The sequence below is a fragment of the Mustelus asterias genome, chromosome 4 (genome assembly GCF_964213995.1).
Source record: "Mustelus asterias chromosome 4, sMusAst1.hap1.1, whole genome shotgun sequence".
Taxonomy (NCBI): domain Eukaryota; kingdom Metazoa; phylum Chordata; class Chondrichthyes; order Carcharhiniformes; family Triakidae; genus Mustelus; species Mustelus asterias.
In genome coordinates, this window is record NC_135804.1 from 121,010,862 (window position 1) to 121,024,950 (window position 14,089).

Below are 14,089 nucleotides of genomic sequence, written 5' to 3' on the forward strand. Positions count from 1 at the left end.
ATCTTGGGGGAGAGCGCGGTGTGACAGCCTGGAGACTAAAGGAATGAATTCCAAAGTTAAGGCAGAGTTGCCAATGGTGGAATGATTAACATGGAAATTAGAGGAGCAATGCGATCTTGTAGGGCTGGAGGACCTGAACAAAGATTGAGAGAATCAAGACCATGGAGGGATTTTCAGAGAAAGATGAGAAGTTTAAATTGAGCATTGCCCCACCAATGAATATCAATAGGTGTGGAGGTGATAGATTGATGGGTTTTATTACAGGTTAGAATATGGGCAGAAGAGGTTTAATTGGGCTCAGTTTTACAGAGGGTGCTAGGTTCTAGTCTTGTCATATGACTATTGGAATTGTTGAGTCAAGCGGTAATAAGCGTACGAATGATGGTTTCCAGAATCTGAGAAGGGCAATGATATAGAAATGAAAGTAAATGGTCTTGGAGCAGATATGGGGTCAGAAGTTCACCTTGGGATCACATTCCACCATGGTACAAATATTGAATTTGAACAGACAATTCTGTACTGGAAAATGTTCGAAAGTTTTATACTTTTAAATGTGAAATTCTATATTGTTTTACAGGAAATATATTTGTCATTTCTCATGCTCATTTTCAAACACTTTTGAATGGAAATGGGAATTAATAAATACTAATATTTATGTTAAGTGTAATTTGAACTTTATTAGCTTTTTATACTTAACTTCAATTGCACTGACATGAATGAAGTCTACCATCTACTGTCTAACATGGTGAAGGACACTGCTGCAGAGAATTATTTTCTCTCAATGCTGCAACACCTACTGCTCATCAGGAATGATTATTATATCAGGTGAGAGGTCACTCCGAGTAAAGTCTCTGTTATTTTGAATGCCAATCAAGTAGGTACAACAAGAACCAAGCAGAGTAGTTACAATAGTAATGCGAGTAAATTGATGAGATGTCCAACGTTTGAAGTGCAAATTATTACTTTTGCAGAAGATGGCTTTTGAACAGATTGAGTTCAGTTTGCTTAAGTGAATATTATACGATTAATTTATTCAACGCAGATTGAAGGAAGCAACACAGGAAATTACAGCAATCTTATAATTTTCATCAGGCTAGAACAAATGTAATGTAGAAAATGGATTATCAAGTTAAATCAGAATTTTTAAGGAGCCAATTGATTTTCCTCTCATTTTGGTGCACAACATACAATTCCTTTGCGTATTTGTTTCCACAAATGGAAAAAGACTACCATTTAAGATGGGGGTAATTATGAAATAGCTTTCTAAAATATGATTTTTTAAAAATTACATGAAACACCCTCATGCAAGTGTGAAAAAATCTACAGACTGAGTGATTCTGTACGATTTTAAATGTAAAACTGGACATCCTTCAGATCATACTCTCATTTTCATCATGACTGGACCAAAGATGTGCAACTAAAGCTCTCCCAGGCTTATACAATGTTAAGAGGAAAGGAAAGTGGGGAGGAGACAACTCAATACAAGTTGTTGGCGTATCCTATTCTTGTCTTTCCATTATAGAATCGAAAATGCCCTTCAAACTTAATGTGATTTCAGCTCCAGTTGTTAATATATCATAGAAACCCTACAGCACAGAAAGAGGCCATTCGGCCCATCGAGTCTGCACTGACCACAATCCCACCCAGGCCCTACCCCCATACCCCTACATATTTACCCACTAATCCCTCTAACCTACGCATCTCAGGACACTAAGGGCAATTTTAGCATGGCCAATCAACCTAACCCGCACATCTTTGGACTGTGGGAGGAAACCGGAGCACCCGGAGGAAACCCACGCAGACACGAGGAGAATGTGCAAACTCCACACAGACAGTGGCCCAAGCCGGGAATCGATCCCAGGTCCCTGGAGCTGTGAAGCAGCAGTGCTAACCACTGTGCAACCGTGCCACATTAGTCATGAAAACGATATTGCTAAATTCCTTGTATTCCATGGCTCTTAAGACTAACTGATAATTGATAATTAACTGATTTGACTTTAGTTGCATGTAGATTGCAGCTTAATTTTTCTAATGTAGCCCTTGGTTTTAAATACCATCTATCTGCTTTGGGAAGGATATTCCACAAAATCTTCACAAATTGAATATAACTTAGCATGCTGAGCTTCTTGTGCTCAGTTCATTTAATAAACTTGAATTTAATACAAGATCTTTATTTTTGATCTGATTTATTATTGTCGCATGTATTGACATAGTGAAAAGTATTGTTTCTTGCGCGCTATAAAGACACTGTGTACTTCTGATTTGTACTACATGAACATCATTTTTTTTAATGTTTCTCCTTCTAGGCCACAGTATTACAAGATAATTGAAGAATGTATTTCCCAGATAGTATTGCATCGAAATGGAGTAGATCCTGATTTTGAATATCGTAAACGATTAGATGTAGATTTTAGTCATCTTATAGGTATGTTTGAATATCCAATCAACGTGATTAAAAGCATTAAGTTGTGTCAATTCTCATTAAGTTTTCAAAGTATTCCAGTTTTGTATTGTTTAATTTAATTTATTATTGTCCCATTTATTAGTATACAGTAAAAAGCATTGTTTCTTGTGTGCTATACAGACAAAGCATACCATACATAGGGAAGGAAAGGAGAGAGTGCAGAATGTAGTGTTACAGTCACAGCTAGGATGTAGAGAAGAATCAATTTAATGCGAGGCAGGTCCATTCGCAAGTCTGATGGCAGCAGGGAAGAAACTGATGTTGTTCACGACTCTTTGTAGTTTCTTGAGGTCTTGGACAGAGCAGGAGCGATACCAAGCTGTGATGCAACCAGAAAGAATGCTTTCTATGGTGCATCTGTAAAAGTTGGTGAGAGTCATAGCAGACATGCAAACTTTCCTTAGTCTGTATTGCATATCTGCTGTAATTCCCAGGAAGTTCCAAATACTATTCTAAAATAATCTGACTTTTTAAAAAGAAAGGTACAACTGTTGATTAACTAAACATCTCAATCAACAGAGAAAAAATAACCAGTTTAATCATCACTGTTGTGACCCAGGCCAGAAACTCCAAGGTATTTTGTGAAGTTACCCTTTCACATTTGATTTTGGCATTGGTGAACATAAGGTGTTTCACTCCAAGTATAATTCAAGTGACTCACTAGGAAGCTTTTCTCAAACAAAGTTTATTTAAGAACACAGTTAGAATATAACAAAAAGAATTAGCGTAAGTTTTACCAGTTACAAGACTTAACGTGATACACAACTCTTATCTTTATTGTTTCAATTTAAAGTGATATCTCATAGCTCTGCACCCTTATTCAAAATTAGTACAAAAACAGATCTGCTCATGTGACTCTGGGTTTCCAGCTTTTTAACACTTCTGGACAGAAAGTCAAACCAGCAGTTTTCAGAGAAGGATATATCAAAACAGCCAAACCTCGGAGAGGTAAATCCAGTCTCTGGCAGCTTCCAGTCTTCAGACTTTCAGGGAGGGTAAAAGAGAGAGATTGCTTTCCATTAACTCAAAAGCAGCATCTAGATAGCAACACTTAGTCAGCAAAACTCCAGCTCCAGAGAGGGGGGATATACACTGCTGGTTCTCTCAGCTCCAAGTAGCTTCTGAAAAAACAAAACCAAAATTGGACTTCTCTGTGAAGCATACCTGTCCCCAGTCATATGACATGCCCTGTCTATCACCTCCAAATAAGTACTACTCTGCAATTCCAGGGGAACATTAAAACCACAGAACATTGCATTAGTTCAGATCAAAACAAGCATGATGTCAATTATATTGAATCAGTAACAATACAAGACACCAGCTGCAGACAACATGGTGCTGACAAAATCACAGGGACTGCTAAAACATCCTGCAGAGAAACATGATTAAAATACATTCCTTAAAGGGCACAGTATCGTCACATCACTAAACCAAGAATATGACATACTCAATGTCACATACATTTAAACTAATCTGATCCTCTTGGATGGATAACTGCTGCTGTTTCCACAATCGTGAACCAGTATGCAAAGCCACTTAATATTCTTTACTCAGTTGAGTTAATTGTTGGCTAATAAGTTGGAGCTTGCTTGAAACGCTTCCTGCTTATCTGCTGACCATGATGTGGAGATGCCGGCGTTGGACTGGGGTGAACACAGTAAGAAGTCTCACAACACCAGGTTAAAGTCCAACAGGTTTATTTGGTAGCAAATACCATAAGCTTTCGGAGCGCTGCTCCTTCGTCAGATGGAGTGGAAATGTGCTCTCAAACATGAGGACGGCCTAAACCGGGATGTTGGATTTATGTCACATTATCAGTAACCCCCACAGCTTGCCTCCTGGACTTGCAGAATCTCACTAGCTGTTCTGTCTGGAGACAATACACATCTCTTTAACCTGTGTTTAATGCTCCCTCCACCCACATTGTCTGTACCTTTAAGACCTGGCTGGCTGTAGGGATTCGCATTCTAATCAGTATTCTGTAACTTGATTTTGTGTCTCTGTGCACTGTTTGAGAGCACATTTCCACTCCATCTGACGAAGGAGCAGCGCTCCGAAAGCTTATGGTATTTGCTACCAAATAAACCTGTTGGACTTTAACCTAGTGTTGTGAGACTTCTTACTATCTGCTGACCACCCATACATCGCCAAATTTCATATTGAATGAGTCCTGATTTAATCTACAAATGTTCAAATATTGCAGGCAAGTACAGAATGGTGAGATTCTGAAAAGTATTTGGAAGTGCTGTATTCAAATCTCCATGAAGCAAGAGAAAGTTAATGTCAAAGTTTTGAGCATGTTTTAAAATTGGCCGGAAGATGGTTGTATTAACTAAGTTTAAGATAGAGTTTTGTAAATTGCCTAGCCAAAATGTGTACACTTTGTGTAAAAACTGACGTTTTTATGAAAAGGTGCTATTGTTTTTATACTACATAACATAGTTTAGAAGAGCTCATCTTTTTGTCCAAGTGCCCAGCAAACCTATTTAGAATTCTGCAAGTTATTCACACAGTTCAACAGTACATTATGCCACATTAAAGACTTTGGAGACTTGAAAGAAACAAGTTTTCAGAACAAATTTCCATTTATTTATTCCATGTTATTACTTTGTGTACATTTCATTCAGTTTTGCCACATCATGATAGTAAGTTTTATTAAAGTACTGATAATGTAACTCCACTTGAATGCAGACATGCAGATTGTTATATTTTTTAAGATGGTATTTTTCTGAAGGTTTATATGTAACTTTAATTTAGCACGAATATTGGCTGTCAAAATGAATACTGTCTGCAGTATTGGAGTTCAGCTTCAATACTGTTCCTTCTTGTAAGATGCAATGAAACTAGGAGCACATAATCAATTGGTATATCTCGACAGATCAATGTGTTGACAAAGCGAAGGTAGAAGAAAGCGAAAAAATGGCATTAGAATATTCTAAAAAGGTAAGCCCTTGAAAAACAATTTGAAACCATAATTTACAAAATTGATCATTGGAGAAACTGTGTTTTTGGTATGGGGGTTCAAAAGGAAGAGATGAAGAAGAGGGTCTTTTTCAACTTCACATTGTATTAATACGATCTAGCCAAAATTTATAATATATTACATAAGCATTGCACATTTATCAGAATGCCCTGAATGCAATCAGCACAAACTAGGTGCCTTTAGTTTGAGTTGAATAGTCTGAGGACTATAGAGAGATATTAAAAAATAATGCTCTGTGTATGAAATTCCACATGACATGATTTAATTTGGTATTCTTTTGTTTTTTGTTTTGGTTTGTTCAATGTGGGAATGATAGCTTTCCACTGAGTTGTGCAGTTTTCTTCAAAGTCTTTGGGAATCATGGGTTAGGATTTTCCAGCCCTTTCAGCCAGCAGGATCTTCTGGTCCCACCAAAGGCCACCACCGCCCCCAGGAAATGAGAGAGCCACACAAAACGGCATAGACATCAGGGAAGACTGGAAGATCCCCCTGGCGGATTGTGGGGTGAACTGCAAAATCCAGCCCATTGAATTTTTTAACAACAGAGAAAGATGTTCAGTCTATTGCACGCGTTCCAGCACCTTGAAAGAACTATCTGCTTAACTGTTTATTCCCATTCTATTGCCACAATCTTCTAAGCATTTTCCTCTTTCAAATATATATCTATGTCTTTGCCAATTGAATGTTGGTTTGTAGTGAACAGGCTGTAGAAGAATCTTGTTTGCAAGACTGAATCTAAGCATGATGAAACACAATTCTGCCAATAACGTGAATGATGAGTTTAATCTAGCAAGTTATTTAGTCAGTTTTTTTTATTGAGAGGCCAAGGCCAGGACACCACCAAAGTTAAAGGAGTAGGAAAAATACGTGATAAATCAAGAAATAGAGCACTGACAATTTTAGCACCGAAGGAGGCTTTTAGATCCATCATGTCAATGCCAGCTCTTTGCTAAAGCAATGCAAAGTTAATCCCATTGCCTTGCTCTCGCCATATCTTTCCCTGCTTCAAATGTTTATCCAACTTTCCCTGAATTGTTGCAATAATCTTCTCCTCAATAGTCTTTCTGACGAAAGCGTTCCATGCTCTAACAGGTCTTTGAGTAAAGAAGTTTCTCCTAATCCTCTAATCTCTCAGTGATGATTTAAAATTGATTATCCTCTCATCGTTAACTCTCCAACCAGAAGGAATTAATTTTCTCAATTCACGCTGAAAAACCTTAATAATTTAAAATACCTCCATTAAATATCCTCTTAATGCTTTGGACCCAGTGGAAATTGATCCAGTAGCTCAAGTTTCTGCTTGTAACTCTAGTTTCCAATATTTAGTGATCCTACATTGCATACTCTCTCGCTTTTTATGCCTTTTACACAATGACACCTAGAACTGGCAATGCTGTTCTACAATTGTTTTGTATAAACTTTCATTGCTTCATCATTCTTTTAAATAGTGATTTAGTAGCACCAGTTTTGAGTTTTGAAAGCATGTTGGCTGTAGAATTGAGAAGGTGAAGAGTTTCCACACTTTTGATGTTCTGGGGAAGGTTATTTGTGTGATAAATTGTCTCACTACAGTGACCATTAGGGTAATAGTTTGTTGAATATTTGCACTTTTATTGTCTTAAAATAGATGTTCTGTGCTCATTTAGTTCAGATGTCCATTTCTCAATATTCTGGTTGGGTACCATACTATGACATACAAAAGACTAAAAAGGAAACTGCGGAGCTGTGTATTTTAAACAAAGTTTCTCTTTATTTTTATTTCCATGTCGAATTTTTAAATTGCACTAGAAGCCCCGTTTGAGCTTTGCAAACTCTCGTTATTCTGTGGACTGATAAGTGGGAATGTTTAACATGTGTACTGTGTACCATAGAATCTCTACGGTGCAGAAAGAGGCCATTCGGCCCATCAAGTCTGCACCGACTCTCTGAAAGAGCCACTTACCCAGGCCGACTCCCCTCTGCCTTGTATCCAAAACCCCACCATGCATTTACCATGGCTAATCCACATAACCTACACATCTCTGGACACTAAGGGACAATTTAGCATGGCCAGTCCACCTAACCTGCACATCTTTGGACTGTGGGAAGAAACCGGAGTACCTGGAGGAAACCCACGCAAATATAGGAAGAACGCGCAAACTCCACACAGTCACCCAAGGCCAAAATTGAACCTGGGCCCCTGGTGCTCTGAGGCAGTCGTGCTAACCACTGTGCTGCTGTTCCATCCTTAAATTTAATTGGCTGATACAGCAGGCTTTGTAGGAAGCATAAATGCCCTTGTGACTTGATATAGTTACTTGATTTGCAAAACCAAAATGTTCAAAATGTTATTGCCTGACATTCATTTAAAGTGAAGTTAATGTTTTCTAATCTTCATGGTGGTGGCAATTGTAGTTACTGCTATTTATAGTACTTATTTCTGGACCACAATATATTTTGATTCTTTTTTCCAGTTAAGAATGATGTTCTGCAAGCATTCAGCTGCTAATGGAGAGAGTTGCTTCTTGGGAGTTTTTCATGACAAAGTTTAATAGAAATAAGGAAATAGACTGCTTTATAAACTGGGATGAGTTGATAGATATAGAAAAATAAAGCAAACTCCCTTATTTAGTAAATTATTAGTTTATCCGTGTGTGTGCTTTTGAGTGTGTGTATGTATGTATGTGCGTGTGTGAGTTGATTAAACTGAACATACCTGGAAGGCTTTAATTATGTATTTGTTTCAGTTTGATGAAGAATTTACAGCTCGCCAGGAGGCTCAGACTGAAAATCAGAAGAAAGATGAAAGAATAAAAGAACTTGAAACAAAACTCCATCAGCTGGAAGCAGAGGTAATACATGCATGTGCTTTTTGTCAAATTTCAGGAAATAATGGTTACAAAAACCATGTGAGAATAGTGGAATGTTGGCAGCAAGATCGGACTTTATAAAGGATAATTTCTACTGGTTTTTAGGCTATCATATGGTAAGGTTGTTTTCAATGCATGCTAATGTGATGGTGATTTAAATTTCCATATGTAATTGATGAAATTAATATGCAGTCAAAATCTTGACTTCTTCAACTTAAAGCAGAAAGTAGCCCTGAGCCGAAACTGATGGGATGTTATGACCCCCATAAAGACCCAAAGCTTAAAAATGAATGAATTCCAGTGGTTGTCAAATGACACAAGATCGCAAGTTGTAAGACTTTTACTGCAATAAATAAAGTTAGTGACATTGTTAAACACTCTTTGTTATGCAACCTGTGCTATAAACTGCAAAAAGATCTTTCATTTAACTTTTAAAACAATTGAAAATCCCCTTCCATGGTTATATTTCACTCATTCCCATAAATGGACACTTCATTCCCCAGGAAACAGTCTAAAGCTATTCTCAGCTTCTGATTGCTTGATTCCTTTTCCAGCTGAATAACTTCCAATCCCCAAACACACAGTGAGGGTTACCCTGGAGGTCCCTCTTCCTAGCCAAAGCTAGGCAAATCTGTGAGCCTCATTTAAATCCTCATGAGCATGGTATTTTCAATCAAACTACGAGCTCCCATCTACATTGTCTGTGGTGAACAATAGAGATTGGCTGCTTCTCTCGCTCTCTCTTTCTCTCTGATATGTACAGACTGACCATCTGTGAGGTTCAAAGATATCATAAGAAAAGCCCTGTAACCTGATATTTATAATGACTTGCAATGGACACTTCCCCCCCACCTCAAAGCTCATCACCATGGCAACATGAATCACATGGGCCTTGTATCCAGTTGGAAATGCTAATTAGCTGTCCATTAGACGCCAAACTCCATTCTTTCTTGGAATTAAATAGATAATTTAAAGTATAACTTTGAAAAAAAACTGTTATTCCTGACATCTCCTTGTAACTTGGAGATTATCGGTCTATGCACTATTAACACAGCTTCTGTGGTCATTGTTTACAGGTATAAATATTTTGAACCTTCTTCTCAGTAAGACAATCTGGGCGTCCTTTAACCAGCAAGCCACCAAGTTTGTTTTTGGGCAGAATTGAGAACAGGTCACATGGTCATCTTCATTCCTCCATTTTACCCTAAATTGAAAAAATGGGCCAGAATTCTCTGACCTCGCTCACGGCTGGGATTCTCCGGTCCTGCTGCAGTGAATGGAGTTTTGGCTGAGCGCCGCAGACTGGCAACATGAATTCCCATCATTATTAGCATTTGGTTCCCACAGCCCTGCCAAGTTAATGTAAATCATCTTCAGTGGCACAAGCAAATGACCTTGCAAGGATACTGTTCCTGGTTCCATTCAGGTGCAATCCATTTATCTTATACAGGTTCCATCTCCTCCAGAACAATGTCTAATGTCATGAGAATCTAAAGCTCTTCCTCCTGCATCATCCCTGGACACGTTTACCTGCTCTATCTTCTAATTTCTATACTCACTAGTGCATGGCCCTTGGAGTAATCTGGAGATTATTATCTTTGAGGCCTTTCTTGCTTGTTTATTTCCTAGTTCCCTAAACTTGGCCAAGAGGACTTCATCCTCCTTTCTACCTATGTCATTGTTGCCAATATAAACCACCATCCCAGGCTGCTTACTTGCTCCCTCAAGAATGCTGCGCAGCTGCTGGAGTAACATTCTTGACCCTGGCACCAGGGAAGCTTCATACCATTCAGAACTAACAAGAGTAACAAGGGTGAGAGTAGGGCCTCTTAAGGGTTAACAAGGTCATCTATGTGCAGATCCACAAGAGATGGGTGGGATCCTAAATGAATATTTCTCATCAGTATTTACTGTTGAGAAAAGCATGGATGCTAGGGAACTTGGGGAAATAAATAGTGATGTCTTGAAGAGTACATATTACAGAGAAGGAAGTACTGGAAGTCTTAAAGCGCATCAAGGTAGATAAATCCCCGGGATCTGATGAAGTGTATCCCAGGATATTGTGGGAGGCTAGGGAGGAAATTGCGGGTCCCCTAGCCGAGATATTTGAATCATCGATAGTCACGGGTGAGGTGCCTGAAGATTGGAGAGTGGCAAATGTTGTGCCTTTGTTTAAAAAGAGCTGCAGGGAAAAGCCTGGGAACTACATACCAGTGAGCCTTACATCTGTGGTGGGTAAGTTGTTGGAAGGTATTTTGAGAGACAGGATCTACAGGCATTTAGAGAAGCAAATACTGATTAGGGACAGTCAGCATGGCTTTGTGAGTGGAAAATCATGTCTCTCAAATTTGATTGAGTTTTTTGAAGGGGTAACCAAGAAGGTAGATGAGGGCAGTGCAGTTGATGTTGTCCACATGGACTTTAGCAAGGCCTTTGCCAAGGTACCGCATGGTAGGTTGTTGCATAAAATTAAATCTCATGGGATCCAGGGTGAGGTATCTAAATGGATACAAAATTGGCTTCTTGACAGAAGCAAGAGGGTGGTTGTAGAGGGTTGTTTTTCAAACTGGGGGCCTGTGACCAGCAGTGTGCCTCAGGGATCAGTGCTGGGTCCACTGTTATTTGTTATTTATATTAATGATTTGGATGAGAATATAGGAAGCATGGTTAGTAAGTTTGCAGATGACACCAAGATTGATGGCATAGTGGACAGTGAAGTCGATTATCTCGGATTGCAATGGGATCTTGATCAATTGGGCCAGTGGGCTGACGAATGGCAGATGGAGTTTAATTTAGACAAATGCAAGGTGTGATGCATTTTGGTAGATTGAACCAGAGCAGGACTTATTCAGATAATGGTAGGGCGTTGGGGAGGGTTACAGAACAAAGAGATCTAGGGTTACAGGTTCATTGCTCCTTGAAAGTGGAGTCACAGGTGGACAGAGTGGTGAAGAAGGCATTCGGCATGCTTGGTTTCATCGGTCAGAACATTGAATACAGGAATTGGGACGTCTTGTTGAAGTTGTACAAGACATTGGTAAGGCCACACTTGGAATTCTGTGTGCGGTTCTGGTCACCCTATTATAGAAAGCATATTATTAAACTAGAAAGAGTGCAGAAAAGATTTACGAGGATGTTACTGGGACTTGATGGTTTGAGTTGTAAGGAGAGGCTGAATAGACTAGGACTTTTTTCTCTGGAGTGTAGGAGGCTGAGGGGTGATCTTATAGAGGTCTATAAAATAATGAGGGGCACAGATCAGCTTGATAGTCATTATCTTTTCCCAAAGGTAGGAGAGTCTAAAACTAGAGGGCATAGGTTTAAGGTGAGAGGGGAGAGATACAAAAGTGTCCAGAGGGGCAATTTTTTCACACAGGGTGGTGAGTGTCTGGAACAAGCTGTCAGAGGTAGTAGTAGAGGTGGGTACAATTTTGTCTTTTAAAAAGCATTTAGACAGTTACATGGGTAAGATGGGTATAGAGGGATATGGGCCAAACGCGGACAATTGGGATTAGCTTAGAGGTTTTTTAAAAAAAAAGCGGCATGGACAAGTTGGGCCGAAGGGTCTGTTTCCATGCTGTAAATCTCTATGACTCATGACTGCAGCTGTAAAAACGCCTATATATTCCCCTGTTGACCCCCTGTCACTGTTGACTTGCAAATCTTCCTCCTGCTCCCTCCCCCCCCTCCCCCGCACTCCCCAAATGAACAACACTCTCAGCAGTGTTCAGAATGGCGTACTGATTGGTGTGCACTACATGCCCAATCCTTCTTGAATGCTATTTCCTGCCTGCATATTCATAAGCTGTCAGCTAACCATATCAAAAATAGTGCCATTCGTGAAACTTTCAGTCTCACAGATGTAGCACAGTCATGCCAACTGCTGATCAAACTCCTGGAGAAATACGATAGTCTTATGATGAGACATGGACTATTCTGGTGTGAAATCAGGAAGCCAATTTTCACACTGAGTAGCAGAAATCTGAAATTGAGTGTTCAGAACAGAGAGAATTTTCATGGGGTTAAGGGTATCAACGGATATGGAGCAAAAGCAGGTAAATTAAGTTGAAGTTGCAGATCAGCCAGGATATTATTGAATGGCGGATCAGATTTGAGACAGTGAATAGTCTACTCATGTACCAATTTTCTCAATGCAAGTAAAGAAGAGAGAGGTGAAAATGAAGGGGTGAGGACAAAGGTCTTCAGACTTGCTGAAGACCACCTGAGTGGCTTTATCTTTCTGACAACTGAGTTTTGAGAAATGTATTTTATTTTACATGATTGCTGTTTTTTTATGAGCATAAAATAATTGTTTACCCCACTGAGCATAGTGAAACATGCATATAAATTAAGATGTGCGTTGCATAGTTTTTTTGTAACTTTTGCTGATAACATTGAGATATCTCAGTGGGATATCATGTGCAGGATAAGAACAACGACAGAAAATGTCTAATGAAGGAAATAACTTGTAATGACAATCGTATTTTGGGGAAACAAAAAAAACAATTTATATCTGTTTAAGCTCGTGACTGATTACATTCTAATGATGTTTGGCTCAAAGCAAAGGGACCATTTCAATTGATTTGGTTGTTTTAGTGGATTTTAAAAATGCATTATCTAGATTTAAGGATTCTTATTCCCTTTAACACATGCAAAAAATACTATGATAGTATTCAGTGATCTCCCAGACAGAAGTTATATTTTAGAAAAGCAATGCAGCTGTCACACACATATACTGGTACATAATCTTTTGCTTCTGGCTTGTCTATCTTTGACTAAAGCACTGTTGCTGGTTTGCAATAGATAACCTTGCTTAGAAGTACGTTATGTTAATCAGGATCATAAATGAACACTCTCTTGGTAACACAGCAGAATATTTTTAAAAACTGCAATGCAAGATTGACTTGCTCCAGTGTTGACCTCTGCTTCAATCAATCAATGTCTGGGCATAGTTTGTAATGCCTATCAAATACACTGTACCTGAACTGACACAAATAATCTTTCAAACTTCAATGCTCGAGGGAAATTCTTTTTAAAATTATTTTTAAAAAAACTTCACATTGTATTTAGTTGCCTTTAACTGAAACCTTCTCTCATGTACTTGATGAGAAGTAATATGGTTTCAATAAAACATTCACTGGGCGAAAGCAAATAAGGAATGCACATGAATGCAGATGGCATTTAGCCCAATTGTAATGTTCCTATTGCCATATTTTAGATCAAATGAGTAATTTGAAAAGTACGAAAGAATGCATCGGCTTTCTACACCCTGGGGCTCTAATTTTCGATGAAACTACCTGAATAACAATCAGGTGTCATGGGTTTTTTTTCATTTGCTTTGACGTGGGATCCAGAAAGAGAAAGTCAGACATAAATGACAATGGCAGCAACTCCACTTCCAAGTTTGTCAGAGGTATAGATGAAACAGTGTTCTAGTCTTCAAGTATCCATAATAATATTGTGGCACTATTTGTCTGGAAAATTGAGTTTTGGTAAGCTATTCAACTGTTAGGATCCTCATAGTTGAATCCAATCTTATTCTCATCTGCCCTCACAGCTGAGTTTAGTTTTGCCATTCAAAGTCTACGTGCATTTCCTGTATGTTCTCCTGATTTAGTAGTGATTTAGGATCTGGAATTCTGGCTGATTATGCTGGAGCAGTCTAAAGTAGAGAAACTGAAACCAATTGGAATGTTCCTATTGCCGTTTGACTGAAATGAACAAACTTAGCACAGAATGGAAATCAAAGCCTCGGACTTTATAGCATAAGTGACTCAGCTAGTCATCAAACAG

General features: G+C 38.7%; 1 protein-coding gene across 5 annotated transcripts in view; it reads left to right on the forward strand.

Moving 5' to 3' along the window:
* The window catches only part of diaph2 (diaphanous-related formin 2), an 852,337-nt gene that overhangs the window by 316,401 nt on the left and 521,847 nt on the right, over positions 1–14,089 (forward strand). For all 5 annotated transcript variants that reach the window (XM_078211680.1, XM_078211681.1, XM_078211683.1 and 2 more), the window contains 4 exons: positions 709–825; positions 2,307–2,425; positions 5,343–5,407; positions 8,174–8,278. In XM_078211680.1, the coding sequence (XP_078067806.1) occupies positions 709–825; positions 2,307–2,425; positions 5,343–5,407; positions 8,174–8,278 (406 nt within the window). The remainder of the gene's footprint in view (positions 1–708; positions 826–2,306; positions 2,426–5,342; positions 5,408–8,173; positions 8,279–14,089) is intronic.